This window comes from Trifolium pratense, linkage group LG7 (assembly GCF_020283565.1).
Source record: "Trifolium pratense cultivar HEN17-A07 linkage group LG7, ARS_RC_1.1, whole genome shotgun sequence".
Classification (NCBI taxonomy): Eukaryota; Viridiplantae; Streptophyta; class Magnoliopsida; order Fabales; family Fabaceae; genus Trifolium; species Trifolium pratense.
The window spans coordinates 29,490,482-29,512,702 of record NC_060065.1 but is presented as its reverse complement, the minus strand read 5'-3'; the positions used below and the strand labels follow the sequence as shown (position 1 = coordinate 29,512,702).

Sequence of the window (22,221 nt, the reverse complement as noted above, 5' to 3'; positions counted from 1 at the left end):
TCCCTCTGTCTTTGCCACACTCTAAGAGAGAGAAATCGACGAGCTAACTTATTAGTTAAGCTAGGAACTTCTTTAGATACTGATTTAGTAATTCACAATTCTCCTCCTACAAACACGTTTGACCATTTTATCAGTGACACAGTTTGAACTATCTTAACAGTCCCATTTTTTTTTTTATCTTCGTTATTTTTTCATTTTGTTTCTTTTTTTTTATTAGCATCATACCAAAAAAAAAACATATCAATAGATGAAAAACTACTAAAAAATAAAGTAATTCTTTAAATAAAAAATATATTACAAAAACGGGCCAAAAAGTTTCTTAAAAAATTCAGTAAATTATAATTGTAAATATGAAATAAAAAAGGGGTTAAAGTATAATTACACAAAGATGTATTCTTCAAGCATTCGAAGTTGCAGCACCTTATTCAATTCTCCATTTTCACAGTGAACACGATCACGTGAGTCACACGCGCGGCAATGGCTAGCGTTGGTTTGAAGAAGATTTTAACCTTGGCAATCGGCGACGGATTATCTTCAGCACGAGCCAACATATTTGGTCATCTATTGAACCCAACGGGGAAGAAATCTGGGCACAAAATTTACCGCATGAAATTGTTTGGTGAAAAAGTTGCTCAATGGTACCCTCATGATATCAACAAAGATGACCCTCTTGTTATGGCTCGTCAACAACAAGAGTAATTGCTCTCTAACTATCTATTTCTTTCTATTTGGGATTGCTCTCTATGTGTTTGTGTTTATGTCTATGTGAATTTGGTTTGTTATTTGGGGTTGTGTTGTTTTTAGTTAATGGATTGAATAGTGTCATGAAGATCAGTTTTTTTAGGATTTGTTTGGCAAAAAATAGATAAGCTAGTTAATAGGAGATGAGCTTATAGCGAATAGTTTATAAGCTAGTTTATAGTTTATAGCAGATAACTTAGCTGATTGAATTTGTAGTGTTTGATAAAATTAGCGATTGAACTGCCTTATAAATATGAAATGAGATAAAAAAAAAATATGTTTGATTAATAGTAACTTTTTTAAAGTAATATGACATAGGTAAAATCAGAAGAAAAAATGATAAGCTATAAGCCAATTGAACTAGCTTATCAAAATAAACTATAAGCTAGTAAAAATAAGATATAAGCTCGTGAGGAAAAAATGTTACCAAACATGTCTCCGTTTTCAATATGAGCTTATAAGTTATAAGCTCAAAATTTGGCATTGCCAAACAGAGCCTTATTTGGGTTTATCATGGGGTCTGATAAGTCAATGTTGTGATGAAAAAACTTTTAGGGATTGCTCACAGTGTCTTTGTGCTTATGTCTCTGAGACTATGACATAGTTTCTATGAAGTTTCTTATGTAGGGTTTTTATTTTGGATTAATGGATGGAATAGTCTCATAAAGTTCAATTTGATTAATGTCTTTGTTTATGTCTCTATGAGACTATGACATAGTTTCTTTCTATGAAATTTCTTATGTAGGGTTTTTATTTTGATTAATGGATGGAGTAGTCTCATAAAGTTCAGTTTGATATGTATAATTGGGTCTAAGATGGGGTTTGATAATTCAATTTGAGTTATGAAGTTAATAGAAAAATCTGTTGTAATGAAAAATATATTGCTCACTTGTGTTTTATGTCTTTTTAATGTAGTTTCTTTTGTTTCGGAGTTTCTTATGTAGGGTTGTTTGTTTTACTTTTGACTAATGAATTGAATAGTGTCATACAATTCACTTTTTTTTATTGGGTCTACGATAGGGTTTGAAAATTTAGATTGAGTTATGCACTTAATAGGAAAAATTTGTTGTAATGAAACAAATTGAAACCTTGTGTAATGGTAGGGATTGAGTGAACTAAAACTATATATGATACCTAATGAACTAAAACTACCTCGGATTATATCCCTCATTGAAAGACCCCTTATATCCTGTTCTTGAGGAAATCATCACTTGATCTTTCCATCTGGATATAGTCTTTCTGCACCCCCACAACCACAAATTAATAGAGTGATCGTCAAATTCATATAAGTCTTGTCCATAACCATTGATTACACGCGTAATCATCTTAGGTTTCACTTTGTCTTCTTTCTTCTTTACCTTTGAGCATCTCTTGGTTTATACCTGATTTGTTTTTAGTCTTTCATAAAGCCATATTGTCAATTAGTTCCAAAGTCGATCATGATCTTGTGTTGATATTGTGAGATTCTTTGCTACTTTGAATTTGTTTGTTAGCAAAGGGACTTGTTTAGTTGTAGTAAACTATGTACACTCAATGTGAGGATTTGTTTGTAAAATATGTGCTCCTTTTTTGTTCGATTAGACTTCTCACGTTATAAGTTCATTACGAATTTTTTGGGATACATTCTAGTTTTTATTTTTTAGTTTTCTGCAAATTGTTATTATATTTATTTAACCTATTGATTCTTATTAAATACATTTAATTAGACAAAAATTATATCCGAGTATCTGGCATGTTCTTCAAAATTTCAAATGTTTTAATCTGAGGTATAGGCTAGCCCTGAAATATTGTGGGCAATTTACTAAACTACTAATGAGAATTAGCCAATGAGTAAATTTTCGAGTGGTACCCACAAACTAATCTTTACTTCATTTGCTTATTTGGCTAATTTTCATTGGTTGTTGGATAAAGTATCCACAATTATTAGAAAAATAACCATGTTTTAATCATATACACAAGATGTGTGAGTTTCTTGGATTAGGGAATACACATCTCTTTCAGCTTTAGTGGTCCTCTGTTCGAATCCGGTCTTAAAATTGCAACAAAATGTTAAAACTGATAAGGAGTGTTTTGCCAGTAATCCTACTCAAGTTTAAGTGTTTCACTGAATGGTATGAGCTTGTCCAAAACATTTTTAAAAGATAATCAGGGAATTGGCACGGCATTATTTCGATATGCAATACTTATTCCAACGTCTCATTATATTTGTTCTAGGCTTTTCGGAGAAATAGAGGAAAGTTACCTTTATATATGGACACAAGAAAGAATGAAACTTTTTGTCGTTGCATCCATTATAGAAGTAGGCATGTAGAATTGTTTTTGTTTTTTATGACAACAGAATATTGAAATCTATATCAGACAATTTTGAATGCTGCATCTTGTAGCCATTTCTTCAACATGATCCTGTTCCATAGCTTAAGGTCCACACAACATACTTGTGCCATAACTATGTGTCCAAGCATTTTGAGTTGTTTCCATTAGTGGTTAATAGGAAAAGGACTTGCCATTGCTAATGGCCAACATTTTTTAGAGTGTGTTTGGATGAGGTAATTACAAAAATGAGATGGCTCACTTGTGTTTATGTCTTTCTGGTGTAGTTTCTGACGCGGGGTTGTTTTATTTTTGACCAATGGATTGAATAGTGTCATGCAGTTGACTTTTTTTTTATTGGGTCTATGATGGGGTTTGATAATTTAGATTGAGTTATGCAATTAATAGGAAAAATCTGTCGTAATGGAACAAATTGAAACACCATGTAATGGTAAAGGGGTTGAGTGCATTTAAAGGGTAACTATATATGATATCTAATGAACTAAAACTACCACGTACTATATCCATCATTGAAAGACCCCTTATATCCTGTTCTTGAGCAGATCATCACTTGCTCTTTCCATCTGGACATGGTGTTTCTGCACCCCCACAACCACAAATTCAAATAAGTCCACAAGCATTGACAATTCACACACTTTCACAAAAGAAGCAAGAACTCGGTTACTCTTGTTGACATTACCTTTTCTTGAAAAGAGTTTTGTGCTTAAACTCAGTGTATGTGACATCTTTTATGGGGCTCTTGTTTGTAAAAGAACAATGGGAAATTAATTCGTCATGTTGCCATTGATGGTTGTAAATTGTAATCTCTCCCACATGAGGACGAGAGTTCAGCTTTCCCGTAGGCCGAAATTATTTTCTCAAGAATTCATTGGTTTCATGGGATGATGGAGAAGATGAAACAAGATGGTCACTGATGTGTTTTGCTAGATCCTGTCCTTGATTCAGTTCATTTATCAGATCAACACGTATCCTTTTAGTGGTCTTTTCCATTTTGTGAAGATGAACTGATCTCAGCAATATTGAAATTAGCGATCTTCCACTTTTTTTTTACTGCGTCTAAGGGCCTTGAATCCAGCTGCAGCTTAAGCTATATGAGCTGCTGAGAACCAAATGGGTCAGCAAAAATGTGCAGTGCTAGTGAAGATGTGTATGAACTGAAACTACCTCATACATGGAAATTCTTAGTATATATCTAATGAACTGAAACTACCTCATACATGGAAATTCTTAGTTTATTGTCTTGGTGGGACAGGGTAAAGTTTTGTCCATGAATTTTGGTTCCATTTTATAGATGTATTCTTTGATATTATCCATGTGACCATGTCCACTGTTTGTTAGACTACTTTTTTTGTCAATGTGAAAACTTCTTTGATATTCGAATTAGGCGAAGTATTGGTATGGTTTCACCTACAAATTTGGCTGTGCTATCTTGCAGCAAGTGCATTCTATTAACGGTAACTTATGTCAGTGAAGAAATTTGCTGCCAAATTTTGTGAAGGATGTATTTTGGTTTTTGGGTTTCAATCAAAATATTCATATTTTTTACTGGTTAGCTTACAGTTATTTCCACTTATTCAAGAATTTTGATGCATTTGTTATTTGTTCTATGTAGACGCTTATCGAAGCTTGAAATGTTGAAGCGTCGGGGAAAAGGGCCACCAAAGAAGGGACAGGGAAGGCGTGCTGCAAAGCGCAACAAATAAAGTATACGCTTGTTTGTTTGGAATTCATATTGTGGGTATGTTGTTTTAAATCAAAGACTAGTAGTCGTTTCTGCAAACAACTTGAATTTGATTTATTTTATCAAAATGACAGATTTCTTCTTGCCTTTTTTCTGGGAGAAAACTTAATGCGTTTGAGAGTTGAAACCATTAGACTAATTTGGTTGGAGATCATTGTCTTTTTTTTGTGCCAATATATTTTCATAAATTGGTTTGTCTATCTTGAAAGTTGGAATGCTATCACAAGGTCATAACTAGCCTTTTTCATATTGAATTTGTTGTTAAAATCTTAATGTATGAATTGTTTACTGTTTAGAAACTCCAAACGTGGATTAATGGTGTATACCGTCTTTTCTGCAAGATTTACCAACAACCACTTTTCTAGGCTATTTTAGGAGACCTTTGTGTGATCAAGGTTACAAAGCAATCTGCTGATTATCTGTATTTCTGTGACAATGATCTTCACAATTATCATATGAGCCTTTGTTTGTGATTCTTACATCATGGATATGCTTTAATTTCATCGAGGAATATTTTTAGCATTATGAAAAGAAAGAAAAAAAAGAGATAGATGAGTTCATCTTCATCTTGTTCCCGAGTTCTTCATCTTTTTCATTTTCAATTAAAAAGTTAGATGAAAATGTTATTGAAATATTCACGTCAGCAAAAAATCCAACTCAGCATTTGTCAAATCATTAATAATTTGACATGTCAGCAAAATTTTTAGTTCAATGACCATTTTAAAAGTTTTGAGATTTTGCGGGGATTAATTTTTTTTCCACAAGAATCAAAATTAAAACGAGACATATTTGTAGGGAGCAAAATCATAAGCTATAATAAAATATCTTTAGACTTACGAAGTCCAGAATAAAATGTTATACATTAAAATTAAAATTAAAATAATAGTTTATAATAAAAAACTACGACCTTAAAAAAGAATTTCTCTATCGACAAGACTATGACTATGTTTGGTAAAAAATAGCGGGTAGCTAATAAGCTAGCTTATAGCGGTTAACTTATAAGCTACCTTTTAGCTTATAACAAATAAGTTAGCTAATTGAATTTATAGTGTTTGATAAAATTAACGGTTGAACTAGCTTATAAGTATGAAATGACAAAAAATATATGTTTAATTAATATTTAATTTTATAGTAAAAAATATTAATATTTAATTTTTTCAAGTAAGTTGATAGGGGTAAAATTAGAAGAAAAAAATGATAAGTTATAAGCTTGTAAACTACTTGAAATAGTGTTTGAAAAATAAGCTATATGCTTTTGTTTAAAAACAATTATCAAACAGAGCTTTTAAGCTAAAAGCTATAAGATAGCTTATTGGTCTTCCCATATGTCAATAATAATATCTTTAATATAAAAACTAAATAATATTCGTACTAACACATATTTAATATTTAAAACAAAATTAAATGTAAAAACAGTTGTTAAACGATACTCATAAACAACATTTAAATATGACAATCCTTTAAAAATATTAATATTTGAAAAACTTAATGTTTCGTAACTTCATAAACCTAGAAAACAAAGTATGTGCATGATAACCACACCAAATAACAACAAATGCACCTATTTGTTATAAATGTTATTCGAAATATATTATTTAGGGTGTTACAAATTTAATTTTAGAAGAGATGAAAATATTTTGAGAAGTGTAGAACTGATATTGTGAAATATTAGAGTGTTGTCGAATATAATTGAAATTTTTATCTTTCGATTTTTCCATCGTTCAAAAAGTTTTGAAGGGAGGACCATGGTTCTACAACAAAGATATGCTTATCCTAGGTCCCATGGGAGGAGGAGAGGAGTCAGAGCATATACCGCTGTACACATGTACCGCTCTACAGGGTACCTTTCTGGGTATAAGTCCACAACTTACCGACAGGATATATGTCGAAGACGGTGGGACAGAATGTCGAAAACTACATATGCCAGTTTCTTGAATATGATGGGAAGAATAGTTCAGACTTTTGGAGGAGGTTTATGCGTATTCGAGTTATGGTGGATGTCAGGAGACTACTGGTGAAAACAAAAAAAGTAAAAAAGAAAGGCAATGAGGGAGGGGGGGGGGGGGGGGGTGTGAATCTCAAGTATGAAAGACTCGGAATTTTTTGCTACTATTGTGGACTACTAGGCCACACTGAGTACTTGTGTGACAACCTGTATTCGGTTGAAGTTGACGACGACATTAGAGAGTGGGGACCAAAACTGAGGTCGGAGGTACGTCGGCGCGGCCAAGAAACTAGGAGTAGATGGCTGAGAGACGATGAACAAGTGATGTGGCAGACACCCGATCAGGAGAGAGACACGGACATTAATGAAGCAAATATTGAGAAAAAAACAAAACGGTCCACAATTGAAGGCAGACAGCGCTGATATTATTGAGTCATCAGAGAGACATGATTTAATTGCTGCTCTCATTAAGAATCCAGCTCTAATTGAGCCTCCAATCAAGACTCGTGTGAAACAACCGTCAACAGACAAAAATCAAATTACAACAGACACAACAAATCATGACAACATTAATATGGATGAAGATATTATTGTCTCTGAAAAGAAACGGATGAGGAAGAGACGATATTGGAAGGTGTAAAAGCAAATAATGAGGCCATTAATATTATGCATGTGGACATAATTGTCCAACGTGATAACAACAAATTTTGACGAATTTTGAAATTTTAAAAGAATATTTGGCATTTTATTCCTTTATTTTTCAACTTAAGAAGCAATGAAAGTGAACTTTTAAAAAATCAAAGACTAAAATTGAAATTTGATCTTGACCAAAATTCAAAGAAAACTTTTTGATCACTCAGGGACGGATGTCAAGAAATAAAAAAACGATTAAGATGAATGATTTTGGATCAAAATTGTTCCTAAATGACCCCCTATAATTGATCAAAACCAAAAGAAGAAGAAGAAATATGAAAGTGGGGTGACGGCTGAGAGATGAAGGAAAGAATTAGATCTCGGCCTTTGTTAGATTGGTTTTGTAAATGTTTTCTATTTTTTTTTGACGAATTGCTTTTGTCACTCTTTATTTCTCCTCCTCCCTTCTATTATATTTTCTTCTTTCATTTTCTATCTAGAAACTATGACTCTTATAATATCTTCTAAATTCTAAGTAGTAAATATTAGAATAAGTTAATAACTTTTTTAGTTCTTAAACTACTAAACTATAACATTGATATTATTTTTTTGATAATGTTATATACATAATTATGAAAAACATTAAAAATTTAAAATTTTGATCAACAATGACCATTTGTGCATGAAGAGATATTTTCGAGGACTAAAATGTACAATTTTTTAAGGAAAAAGTTCAAATTTTGTACGACAATATTTTTTGTACACTTTTAGCCATGTCTTGGATTCGCCACTGGAACACTAAAAGTAAAAATTGATATAATTAAAGAGTTTAATTGTTGTGCACCGTCAGTGTAAAAATTCTTTACACATATATTCAATGATGTGTTGCCATATCATTTTATGAATGCGACACATCACATATTTTTAATACCATACATTATGTGTCAGTATATTATTAAATGCATGTATAAAATAACTTTACACGGTGCATATAAATTACATTCATAATTTAAAAGTTTAAAAATATATTTAATCCTAATTTTGTGGGCCGGCCCATTCGTGGCACATTTTGACATATCTACATATAAGTACATGATGTGGCTATAAAACATGAAATATTGGATGAGATCATTAGATGACACAAGAAAGAGAACAAAATTTGGGAACTTTCAAGAATTAAAAGAAAAAGTGGGGTCATAAAGCAATAACGAAGAAAACAGTTTCTACGCCCTAGAAGCTTTGAACAAACAACAATAACAAAAGCTTCACACGTTCATTCTTTCAGTTTCTTCTTCCTCCAAACCATTCATTCAATCACAAAAATCCCCAAATCAAAATCAAACCCTAATTTCATTCTTTCTTTTCCCTCTCATTTTCTTTCCCACTTTCCATCAATTTTTCCTCTCAAAATTATATCTTTCTCTAGATCTGTACAAAAATTCACACATTTTACCTCTAATTTTTTTCCTTTTTTCTCACAAGGAAAGAAAATTAAAACCTACCTTTCGTATTTCTTTCTGTACGATATAAATACACCGAACCCTAATTCAGATTTTCTTCTCACAGGTTATTTAGTTCCGCCGCATTTTTGTATATTGGAATTTTTTCGATTTTTTTTTCGTTGTTGTTGATTTTCTAGGTTTTAGATTTAGGGTTTTTGAATCGGTGTGATGATGAACAATAACAATAGAGCGAGATATCCACCACCTGGGATTGGTCCTGGACGTGGTGGTTCGAATCCCAACGTGAATCTGAACCAAAACCCAAACCAGAGCCCTAATTTGAACCATCAGTTTCAGCAAAGAGCACCTTATAATCACCATAACCAGCAACAACAGAACCAACAACAACAGAATCAGTTCCAGCAGCAGCAGCAACAATTCTATGCGCAGAGACAAAGGCAGCAGCAACAGCAGCAGCAGCAACAACAACAACAACAACAACAGTGGCTGAGAAGGGCGCAGTTGGGTGGTTCAGAATCGAATGCTGTTGCCGATGAAGTCGAGAAGACCGTGCAATCGGAAGCCATTGACTCGAGGTTTGTATGTTTATTGGTTTGTTTTTGTTAGCTTTAATTATAATTACTTCTGTTTGGCATGTGTTTTATTGTTAGGATTAGGGTTTTGGTTAATTGATTCTGATGAGATGATATGTTGTCAATGTGTTTTGTTATATGAGTGAGTTTGTTAAGTGCATTCAACATGTTATGGTTAGGATTAGGGTTTTGGTTAATTGATTGTGATGTCAATGTGTTTGGTTATATGAATGAGTTTGTTGTTAAGTGCATTCAACATGTTATGGTTAGGATTAGTGTTTTGGTTAATGGATTGTGATGGGATTACATATTATCAATGTGTTTGGTTATGAATTTGTTGTTAAGTGCATTCAACATGTTATGCTTTGATGTGTCGTGTCTCTTTTGTTTACTTGCCTCAATGATTATTATTGTTGAAGTTTAGTGCAGTAGGTAATTGAAAAAAGGCAAAAGAAATCGTAATTTGTTAAGAGAAACTTTTAATGGTATTGGTATCGGTCACATACGTGCTGTCTCAGTGTTGAAGTGGAGCCTTGTGCCTTTTTGCCATGGCAATTCCAACTCTAATTCCACAATAGTACAACCTTTATGGCTTGAATAGTCTCAGATGTTACAGTTGATGCATCTAGGTATAATTGATCTTCTTTGGGTCACTTTTTTGTCTCTTGATTGGGTACTGGAGGTAGCTCATTGTTCATCTAGTGTGGTCACCTAGTTTTAGTACCGGTCTTCACTCTACAATCTACACTTGCTTCTGCCTGTGCCCTTTTCTGAATAAAATTGCATGGAACATTTTCTGCTTTTTGTGTGACTTGTTGTCTGGTTGGACAGTGTTTTGGAATTTTTCTACCAGGCTATACTATAGTATAAATAGACAATAGATAATTCATCACAAAAGAAAACACATCGTTGTTTTTTAGGGTAATTTACATCAATTGTCTTGGTTTTGGCAATGAATGCTGTAGTTAATTTTTTGGTAATAAATCATGAGTGTAATTTTAGAGATTTAACTTATTTATGCTTGTTAACACTTAAACTAATGCAATTGAATAATGCATTTTAAATTATGACCTATTAATGTTGATTCTTGTTGTAGTAGCTTACACCAATCTTTGTTTAGGCAACCAATGATGTCCTTTTTTGTTTGCATTAATTCTTGACTGTAAGATTTTAATTTTGACTTATTTATGCTTGTAACACTTCTACTAATGCAATTGATAAATGCATCTTAAGTTTTGAGTTATTTCTATTTTTTGGGGGTAATTGTCAGCAATCATCATGGTTTTGGTAAATCAATGAGTTGCCATTTTTTTGTTTGCGAAAATTCATGAGTGTACTTTTGGCTAATTTATGCTTGTTAACACTTTAACTAGTGCAATTTATAAATGCATCTTAATATTTGAATTTTTATGTTTTTCTTACATCAATCTTCCTGGTTTTGCTAATAAATGTTGTCCCTTTTTTTTGCAATAATTCATGAGTTTACTTTATGAGTTTTGGTTCATTTATGTTTGTTAACACTTTAACTAATGCAATTGATAAATGCATCTTAAATTGAGTTCTGGCTTACATTGTTCACCGTAATCTCGTGTAACAAATAATGAGCCCTAGTGATGGAAAGAGTCAGCAAAGTTCGATGCCACTTTCCTTTTTTTAGAGGCAATAAATTTCCTTTTTCATTTAGTTATCTTTGTTAGATTTTTGTTATTTGTATTTAGGGCTTTCATAACACTTTCTTTGAGACGATTATTACCTTCTTTTTTTTTATATAGAAATATTTTATCAAAATATAACAATAACAATAGTCACAAGACATGCCAATGTCACCACTTTTACACTGTCATGTGCACCCAATATGACCAGCTCACAAAAGCAAATATTCTCCATAGGTTACAACTTTCAAGGGTACCAAAGAAAAGGCAAGCCCACTTAACGAACTCCACACAATTATAATTTGGATCAACAAGCACATCACTAAGACGAGAGTTGCATCATAACTTTTGATTATTTGTTTTGTATTATTGTGTATATGTTTATAGCAATAACGCCCCCGGTGATCTGCTATTAAAATGACATTTTTTGGGTTTGGCTTTTCTGTGTTGTATTCTTCCATTATGTACTTTGTAGTGAACTACTGAACTGTAGTGGTTGGGGTTTACATGGATCACCTCAGTCTCCCATGTGCTAGTTCTTTCAAACTAAGTCTAGGTTTGTGACCCAAAACCAGTTCCATACCACAAACCAGTTCCTGCTGCATTACTTACCAAAATGTGCTGCAGTCTATCTATCACTGATAGCGACTTTAGGGTTTTTCTGTCCTCCTATGTTTTTTGAACTCTAGACTTTTTGCTATTTTAATTAAGTGATCAAACACATTTCTTGTATTCAGGTTCTCAAATGATCATAGAAATGCCTAGTAGTATATCAGCATGCTTTGGTTACTTCTTTGTGGAAGACCATGGTTTTGGTGCTTTGATATATGAATTACTTTTTCTCCCTGGTGTACCCTTGCAATCTTTTGTATGCTTATGCTCAAATCTGAGTTGATATCATGTACAATCTTGCCTTTGCCTTTGGAAATTGGCTCAATGTAAAATTTAGTTTATTTACTTCATTCAAAAGGAAAGAAATCTTTCGCTCATTATCCTTAATGTTTTTTGGTTTTACTATATTAGTTCTCAAGACTGGAAGGCAAGACTAAAGATTCCGCCAGCTGATACACGTTATAGGACAGAGGTATGCTGTGTTTATGAATACTGTTCTGTTATCTAATACTTCGCGTGACTGGTTATGTGCATTTATTTTAATCATATATTTTGATTTAGATCCTTGGAGAACTATACCTTGACTGTAATATTTCTGATTGTATATTATTTTATTTGTGTGTGTGTGTGTGTGTGTATCATGTTGTCATTTCATACACTAATATGTTGTAACTATTTGGTCTAAATCATTCTTGTCTTGAAGTTTAACCGACAATTTGTTGATTGATTCATGCCTCTTGAGTGCCCTGTACTCAATTAGGCATTTAAAATCTTTTGTAGCAGTTATTTAGAGTCAATCACGGTTATAGTATTAATTATATACATGGAGGCTGCTAATTTACGGCCACCTAAAACCATGAAGGTTTAGGTTAGCAACCTACACCATCTCTTTTTACAACAACCTTTCGTCTTTAAAATAATTTAAAAATGTTTGGTAGTTATGTATTTTTCCTTTTTTATGCACAATTACATTTGTGGTTTGTTTTTATATGAAAAATTTGTGGATTTTTTTATAAGAAAATTTGTGGATTTACAGTCTTCATTCCTTTCGTCTCTTTCATACTAGCTAATCGATACATTTTTCAGACTATCCATTAATTCATATGATGAGATTTCCTCAATTACATTTTCTTGCACGGTTGTTTTTTTAATTGATAAATAGCTTCCATTTCTTAAGATAGTATTGTTTATTTTTAATAAGAGAATTGGATTTACAACCCACTTGGGTTGGCCTAGTGGTGTTGGCTTGGGACCTTGGAGTGTGCTCCTCTCAAGGTCTCAGGTTCGATTTCATTTGGTGCCAATTTCGGCGCTAGTCCATGGGTAGTCAATCCTGCGGGATCCCGGTGGAGCGGAGCGGTTGTTCGCCGCTATGGGATGGCTGAGAGCTGCACAGGCACAGTTAGCCTTAGCGGCCGCTATAGCCGGGATAGCGGATACCCCGCTATCCCAGTAAAATAACATACCTTTTGTCAAAAAATAATAGAAAAATATTAATAATAATAATACTAATAGTAAAATAATTACTTGAACATTTTTATTTGAACTATTAGTATTTTTATTATTAATGTTTTTCTATTATTTTTTGACAAAAGGTATGTTATTTTACTGGGATAGCGGATAGCGTGATAGCCGCTAACCCGGCTATAGCGGCCGCTAAGGCTATCTGTGCCGCTCTCAGCCATCCCATAGTGGCGAGCAACCGGTCAGCTCCACTGGGATCCCGTGGGATTGACTACCCTGGTATAAATTACTTGCAATAAATATTTTAAGAATAGCGGCTTTCTGCTATACCACATTAAAACAAAACAGAGTGGGGTACTTCGGTGAGTATCAAGATGAGTTGAATAAACCCATTTGTTGGGTATACACAGATTGGTGACTAGATGAGTTGGAGGACCTAGAAATCGTTCCATATCTAGGACTGTTTTGGGAGAATTTTCACCCGAGATAGGTTATTCAATATCATTTCAGATGTCTCAAATGGCTTAGATGTATTGAACAGAAGTAAGCCACAACCCCAAAAAGTGAGGGAAAACCAATATCAGTTAGATTGTACCTCATTAGAACAAAACAGAGTGGGGTACTTGACAGCCGTGGAGCTTGAAACTTCGGTGAGTATGGTGACCCTGCTGCCACCACCAGACACAAAGATCTCCAGGGAGGAAGATGGGTCATAAGCTGGCAGAGTAAGATGGACTGTTGGCATACTTGCTGAGCTTCCACTGCTGGAGCCACAAGTGTCAAGCCAGACCTTTGTATCGAGGGTAAATTGGAGTTTTGGCAAATTTGCTGAGCTTCCGGCTATAGTAGAACCACAAGAGCCAAGCCAGTCTTTTGTATCAAGGGCAAAGAATGTGTCTAGCAGATGAGGTGAGGCAGCTTCAACCAGAGGCAATGTGTAGGAGGAGGGGTTATGTTTGGATCAAATGCTTAATTGACCCGACCGGCCAAGCCCAATATCGGCCCAAGACCATATCTGTGGAGATGCTTAATACATCTGTAGTATTTATTATATATTATATATACACTATCCCAGTTTTGTGTAAATGGTCGAAGTTCTTCTGTTCGCAGAACACAGGTTAGGTTGCAGAACTGATCATGAGAGAGGATGCGAGGTTGCACTTGTGGTTTCTGCGTGGCCATGAGAGAGGAAGATTGGGTTACTCAGCAGAAAGGGGGTTGTAATAGGGCTGGGTTGCGTTGGTTGAAAATTGAAAGTGTCTGGGCATTGAGTCCTGGCCGATTTGTAAAACACGAGTGGGGTCAAAATCATAATCATAAAAAACTTCTGATTCCACCCGATTTGTAATTTTTGCAGTCTATTTCACCTCATAAAAAACTTCTGATTCCATCCGATTCCAGAAATACGATTCTGCACCTGATTCTCATAAATAGATTCCATGTGGGACCCAACTCTGAATAGAGACTCACAGATCTATGGAGAAATTGCTAGTTTAGTTACCTTCGTTACCAGCAATGTTCTGAATTTTGTGAAATTGTTCATTCCTTGAGTACTCCACCTTCTCAGCTTATTGGCTTTGGTTCACTAAAGCCAGTAAATCATTTTCCTGTACAGTATTCCAATCATCTACACAGATATTGTCTTGGGCCACTAGTGGGCTTGGCCCATCGGGTCAATTAAGCATTTGATCCAAACATAACTCTCCTCCTCCTACACACTGCCTCTGGTTCCAGCTGCCTCACCTCATCTGCTAGAGCCATTCTTTGCCCTTGATACAAAAGACTGGCTTGGCTCTTGTGGTTCTACTAGCCGGAAGCTCAGCCAATATGCCAAAACTCCAATTTACCCTCGATACAAAGGTCTGGCTTGACACTTGTGGCTCCAGCAGTGGAAGCTCAACAAGTATGCCAACAGTCCATCTTACTCTGCCACCTGATGACCCATCTTCCTCCCTGGAGATCTTCGTGTCTAGTGGTGGCAGCGGGGTGACCATACTCACCGATGTTTCAAGCTCCACGGCTGTCAAGTACCCCACTCTGTTTTGTTCTAATGGGTACAAACTAACGGATATTTTGTTTTCCCTCATTTTTTGGGGTTGTGGCTTAATTCTGTTCAATACATCTAAGCCATTTGAGACATCTGAAAATGATATTGAATAACCTATCTCGGGTGAAAATTCTCCCAAAACAGTCCTAGATATGGAACGATTTCTGGGTCCTCCAACTCATCTAGTCACCAATCTGTGTCTACCCAAGAAATGGGTTTATTCAACTCATCTTGATACATCTTTAATTTGTTTTCCTGATTGCTTCCAGGCCTTTCCTCCGCATTACTGGTTTCTTCTTTGGCTGTAGTTGATTCTTTTTGTAGCCTATCAGTATCAACCAATCTTGATTTTTCTTGCTGTTGTGATTAGTTTTTCGTTTTTTTTTTCTTGGCCCATAAACCAAGCTTGATTTTCCTAACTCCCTGTTGTGATCAGCATTTGTTACATCATGTTATCTTTCATGGATTATTTTAAGTGAAGGTGTGAAAAGCGAGCTGCCGTATTTTTTGTCTACTTAAAAGACCTAATAAATGATATCATTCATGGTTTAGTAATTAAAGTTGCTTTGATTATTGGGTGTCATTATTAACTTTTAATTCTAGTCTGTAACAGTTTTCTTGTTGCTTTGTGTTCTTTGTTCCCAGGATGTGACAGCAACTAAAGGAAATGAATTTGAAGATTACTTTTTGAAACGTGAGCTGCTCATGGGAATATATGAGAAGGGTTTTGAAAGACCTTCCCCTATCCAAGAAGAAAGCATTCCAATTGCTCTCACCGGCAGTGACATTCTTGCCAGGGCAAAAAATGGAACTGGCAAAACAGCTGCATTTTGCATTCCTGCATTGGAAAAAATTGATCAGGATAATAATGTTATTCAAGGTTTGATATTCTCTTGCCTTCAGTGCTTTACATGATTGTAAGAAATCTTGTTGATAGGACTGTATATAAATATATAATGATGTTAGTTTTATAAAAGCATTCTGGTAGCCTGATACTGATTCTGAGCAGTATCCTGCTATTTTAAAATGAAAAGAAAATGAAACTTGTGACAGGTAAGGATTGGATTTTGTATGGACTTCAAAGAGCATCAATTTGATTACAATATGTCTTTGGCTTTTGACTTTCTGCTGAAAAGGCTTAAAGTGCATATTTGTTAGTTGTCTTTGACATTCTTCTGACCAAAAACCAACAGTAGTATGGTCATTTCATAATATCTTTCACATTTAATGTTAGGTATATCGGGATTCAGATTTAGGTGCTAAGTATGTTTTAATAACTAAAGTTTGAAATTTCTTCAAACAAACTGATATCCTGTTGACGAGTTGTTGCTTCTATTGAGAAGTTATTTTGGAAATTAAAGGTGATGCCAGATAGATTCTGTCAAATATTGTTGAAAGTAATAATATTTTGCAGATGGTTATTCTTTATTATCTTTATATCTTTAGGGTTTGTGTTTTTAAATAAACATATTGGTATGCTCTGCCCATGTTTTAACTATACTGTTTGGATTATCATACAGTTGTTATCTTGGTCCCAACACGAGAATTGGCTTTGCAAACATCTCAAGTGTGTAAAGAGCTTGGAAAACATCTGAAAATCCAAGTTATGGTTACAACAGGCGGTACCAGTCTAAAAGATGACATAATGCGTTTATATCAACCGGTTCATCTACTGGTTGGAACCCCAGGAAGGATATTAGATCTTGCGAAGAAGGGTGTTTGCGTTCTTAAGGATTGCTCCATGCTTGTCATGGATGAGGTAAATATGTTACACATGGAATTTGTTCATTTATAGAATTCTGTTGAGATCATGAACAGTGTGGAAAATATTCACATATTTAAACATGTTAGGAAAATGGGAGCCAGAAACACAATTGGATTTAATTAGCCAAGTGTGATTTGGTGTATAACTATGTTTCTTTGCATTTATGTTTGATTTAGTTGGATTAGGAATCTGTATCCTAAATGTTTTCTGCTGATGATTGAAGCAAATGCTTCTGTTTAGTAATATGCTTGTTCATTATGGCATTTTTAAGATTAATGCCTTCAGTAGCAAGTAGTTACACTTAACCGTTCTGCAGTTTTACTTAGTTTACTGTGTTTCTCAGGCTGATAAGCTGCTCTCTCCAGAGTTCCAGCCCTCAATTCAACAGCTGATTAATTTTCTCCCTACAAACCGTCAAATCCTGATGTTTTCAGCAACATTTCCTGTTACTGTGAAGGACTTCAAAGATAGGTTTCTTCATAAACCATATGTCATTAACCTTATGGATGAGCTCACTCTGAAGGGTATTACACAATTTTATGCATTTGTGGAAGAGAGACAGAAAGTCCACTGCTTAAATACTCTATTTTCGAAGGTTTGATTTTTCTTTGTCCTCTTGATTTTCTTATATGCCATCTGTGAATATTATGATGCTTATAATAGTTTCTATTGCAGCTGCAAATAAACCAGTCAATTATCTTTTGCAATTCAGTGAATCGGGTTGAACTTCTTGCCAAGAAAATCACTGAACTTGGGTATTCATGCTTCTATATTCACGCAAAGATGTTGCAAGACCACCGTAATAGAGTATTTCATGATTTCCGCAATGGTGCATGCCGAAATCTTGTCTGTACTGGTATGTTGCTGACACTTAATTATTTGGGGTCCCCATTTCCTTTATTTTGACATTATCTTCATTCCTTTTGTTTTGTAATAGTATTAATACATGTTTATTGTGGCTTACTGTCCACGTCAAGTAACAGTGTGTATGTTAATAAACTGATTATGAGATTTTATATTTAGATACATTGTCCTAATAAATTAAAATTTTCATTTTTCTTCCTTTGTGTGAAACATTTGCAGATCTTTTTACTAGGGGAATAGACATCCAAGCAGTTAATGTTGTTATTAACTTCGATTTTCCCAAGAACTCAGAAACTTATTTGCACAGGGTATGAGTGATTTCTGCTCACTTTCAACTGAATTAGTTTACTTTCTACCAATTATGTGTACATGTTCTGATGGATGTTCTGCTTTTGGTAGGTTGGTCGTTCAGGGAGGTTTGGCCACCTTGGTTTAGCAGTGAACTTGATCACTTATGAGGACCGCTTTAATTTGTATGTAATGTAGTTGATGTTGAATGAGTTTTAGAGATCCTTGCTGTAGGTTGCTGATGTATTCCATTTTTTGTTCAGATATAGGATTGAACAAGAACTTGGCACTGAAATAAAGCAAATTCCGCCACACATTGATCAAGCATTTTATTGTCGGTGACAGTGGTAGTTACAAGGGTTGTTTTTACAGATTTGAGGAATAGCTAAGGTGAGTTACTGGACTTTTTCCTATTTACAGTTGACAATTTGGATCCTGCTTCCTGATAAGAGTTTTAATCTCTAGAAGTATAAATTTGCATGTTTAAGTGTAGATTCTTCATATTTACTTGGTAACAAATTTATCTCTCTCATCCAAGACATTGATGTTGTAATGGAAGTGCAGTGACGAACCAAAAACATGTATTTTATTGGTTGTATTTTACTGGGACTTCAATTTTAATATTATTTTTATTGTTCTTCAAAACGTTATCTAACGAAGATACCTGGATGGCTGGATGTTTATTATTTTTGCCATATAGTAGTGCAGTCGTTAATGCTCAATTATTTTGTTTCATGATCTGTCAATTGTTGTGTATTTGCTTGCCATTGCTGTTGCTAACATGTGTGCATTTTCTACAGGTTAATGTGATCGTCACTCAAGCAGGTGCATATGCCCTGACATAAGAAGAGAATTATGGAATTTGGAGTGTTGTTGGACCCTTTTTAAGTGTATTTTTCTTTCCTTTGATTTTCTGGTTTAAGAGCCCCTGAAACATGAGAGGATGCACTTTGGAAATTGGGGTATTCTTGGAACCTTTGTTTAGTATTTTTTTTGTTCTTTTGAAAATTTTTCTGGATGAGAGCCTTGAACCTGAAGACATTAGAACCTCCAGAGTTCAATACTGGCTTTTTACTGCCATGGCGGGTCCAGTTGTTGTTTCCGTTGGATTACCTTTGCAGATGTTACTGGTACTGTAGTTTTTAATTAAATAAATGGTTTAGGGATAATTTACCTTGTTATGAATGTCCCTTCCCATGCTGTTGCCGTTGAAATTCATGCTTAGTTTGTGTGTTCTGGTGTTGTTGGTCAAGGCATTTACTGGTTGAACCCACCACCAATCACTAATTACTCGAGGAATGCTGGGACTTGTCACCAAAATCGATATGATCAGTAGCATCTGATGTTCATGTATTTTGTTAATTTTCAAAGTAGCTTTGTTTCAAAGTAGATTCATTTTCCTGTCATGATTTTTTTTTTCTTCGTGTGCATGATTCATTTTCAGTTGCACTTATATCCCAAAATAACCAATTTTATTTTGATCAATTATTTTCACTTTTATCTTAAAAGAAATCTACAAATTTAATTTTCATAAACTTTTATTTTAACTAGTACAGAGCAAAAGAATTGTAATTTTTTCTATCCAACTCAAATTTTAATCTCCTAAAGTTAAGAGGTCACATTTGCTTTTATTTATTTATTTATTCATTTATTTTTAATGTGAAATTTAATAATTTTTTCCATAAATATATTTTCCTAAAACATTTAAGAACACTTTCAAGAAAGAAACGCCAAAAGAAAGAACATCCCTAACATTGGACCTTTGTCTAATTAGACTTGGGGAATAAGGAAGACTATGGATTTCAAAATATAAGTAAAAGTTTGTTAATAAAATTGAATGTATTTAGTTTAAATTTTGAACCAAATATATCGAATTTCTTTGACTCATTTATGTTTATATTTTGAGATGGCGGGAGTATGAATAAACATGTGGTCGAACATCACACCAGGTCATATTAATCAACATATATTGTATCAAAACTAAGGTGTGAGGTTGAGAATAAATGGAATGTGGATAAAATTCATGAATTATTCTCTGCAGCGATTGTGGATGCAATTTTAGAAGTGCCATTGATCGAATCAGTATATCATCATATGAGATAGGATCATATTGGGTGCTATTTGGTAAAGTTGGGAGACAATCTAATTTTAAGCAAGATTATGAATGATGAGCATTTTCATGTTGGAGGGGAGTGGAACAATATTTGGAGAGTCCTTGCAAAGGTGCCCCCTCCCCCCCACCCCCCAAGCGTGACAATGCTTTGGAGTGTGTGTAGAGACTTCCTTCCAAATTGACAAAGGCTGCTATCTCAATATGTATAGTGTTTTTTTCCGATTACGCCATGGCCAAATCTTGTTGGATCACGAGTGGTTTGAAGAAGAGTTTTGATCTCCAAGTTAGTGGAATGCAAGCTTTTAATGGGTGGAAGGAATGGTTTGAGGTATATTGCCTGCAATAGAACCAAAATTAAAGTAACAGGCCACATCATGTTGCAAAGTGAGAGAGGCCTAGAGCTGGGTGGTACAAGTGCAATGTGAATGCCGGTTTTCATGTGGATCTCGGCATTACATCCGCCGGGTGTTGTTGTAGAGATAGTAACGACGAGTTCCTTATGGGCTCAAACAAATTGGAAGCATACGAAGATGGCATTATTGAAAGGTAAGCATTTGCTTTGCTTGAAGCGATTCGGATGGCAATATGTGATGGGGTCGAGTAATTTTTGAAAGTGACTCAAACATGTTAGTTAACTCGATTAATTCTCTACCTAGAGGTGTTTTTGAATTTAGTGCCATTATTTCTAGTATTATTTTTAGTTTAAGTTTTCTCTGTAAACTTTGAGATGAAGTCTATAAGAAGACAAACAAATATGATTGTTCATACTCTAGTGAGCGTAACTATTTCTTGAAGTAGTCCTCATGTCTTTGAGAATGTTCCTCCTTATATCAATTTCAAATATCAATTGATTTTTTTTTCAACAATACAATGTTACAATTTCAAATAACGATTGATTTTTGTTTTTTTGTGTGTACATTTTTCAAGTATGTATGTGTCCAAATGGAGAATGGGGAATTGTATTTAGTACGGTGCGACCGCATGTAGTCAGCACATCTAGATTGTTCGATCATTATCAAATTGCCTAAATTTTAAGATCAAATTTTGATTGTTTTTAAATATAACATTTAAGCTAAAAATCTAGATCGTTTGATCATAATCAAACAATTTATATATAATTGAGTGCAGTGCAGTCACATCTCCCAGATCGAATACATTTCAGATCGGTCCAAATACACTAAATTATTGTGTCCCCCACAAGAATTCCTCATATAAATAACGTTACTCTTCCATTATTGATTATATTATACTAAATGACTAAATGTATGAAAAAGAGTATTCCCTCCCAAATGGAGATGCTGCTCTTTATTAATTTCTTGCAGCCAAAAATGAAGTCGTTTCGTTTCAATGCGTGTCCGTACACTGCATGGTGATTAAATTAAATGCATCTTCCTTCCAATTTAATGCTTTCGTTTCAGCTCAGTCTTTCACATATCTCAGCACGTCACTGTATGTGTATGTATGTGTCCATGTTCTATTCATTACACAAATGAGGACATAAATACTTTACGAGACAATTTTATACGTTAGGGATCATCCATATTGGGTTTAAGAACAACTCTACAAGTGAGTTGGACATCACATTTTAACCCAAAACCTTAAGGTGTTAGGTTTATGGGTTCTCTCACTTATAAAGTATTCAACCTCCACTTTTCTAACTAATGTGAGACTTAACCACTCACACTTGCTGCAACAAATTTTGCATAATACTATTATATATGAGTTAGTTTATACTATTGAATCAATAAATCTTATTTTTAGATTAAATAAAATGTGATGAGATTTGATCGTGTCGACCAGAATAATGCGACTTCGCCGGCGTTTGCGGTGGTTGAGAGCGTTTGAGACCCCTGTTGGAGCGGAGGGGGGTTGTGTACCTGCAGGCACTCCGACGCTCAAGTCAGTATGTGTGTAAGGTTTTCTTAGCTATAAAAATGCGTACCTTGCAAATGAAGTGGAGATGCATATATATAGCCCCCAGCGCTGGGCT

The 22,221-nt window shown here is 34.4% G+C and overlaps 2 protein-coding genes across 2 annotated transcripts; both read left to right on the top strand.

The window, feature by feature from the left end:
• The first annotated feature begins 477 nt into the window (after nt 1–477).
• On the top strand, nt 478–5,067 carry LOC123894401 (28S ribosomal protein S33, mitochondrial-like). The gene is made up of 2 exons (XM_045944396.1): nt 478–695; nt 4,685–5,067. Exons 1-2 carry the CDS (start codon nt 478–480, stop codon nt 4,773–4,775), a joined length of 309 nt encoding a protein of 102 aa, XP_045800352.1. The 3' UTR covers nt 4,776–5,067.
• A 3,434-nt stretch (nt 5,068–8,501) lies between these two features.
• On the top strand, nt 8,502–19,299 carry LOC123894399 (DEAD-box ATP-dependent RNA helicase 8-like). The gene is made up of 10 exons (XM_045944394.1): nt 8,502–9,429; nt 12,102–12,162; nt 15,847–16,081; nt 16,722–16,960; nt 17,310–17,561; nt 17,642–17,822; nt 18,050–18,138; nt 18,230–18,303; nt 18,382–18,508; nt 18,919–19,299. Exons 1-9 carry the CDS (start codon nt 9,062–9,064, stop codon nt 18,458–18,460), a joined length of 1,578 nt encoding a protein of 525 aa, XP_045800350.1. The 5' UTR covers nt 8,502–9,061; the 3' UTR covers nt 18,461–18,508; nt 18,919–19,299.
• Nucleotides 19,300–22,221: the final 2,922 nt, after the last annotated feature.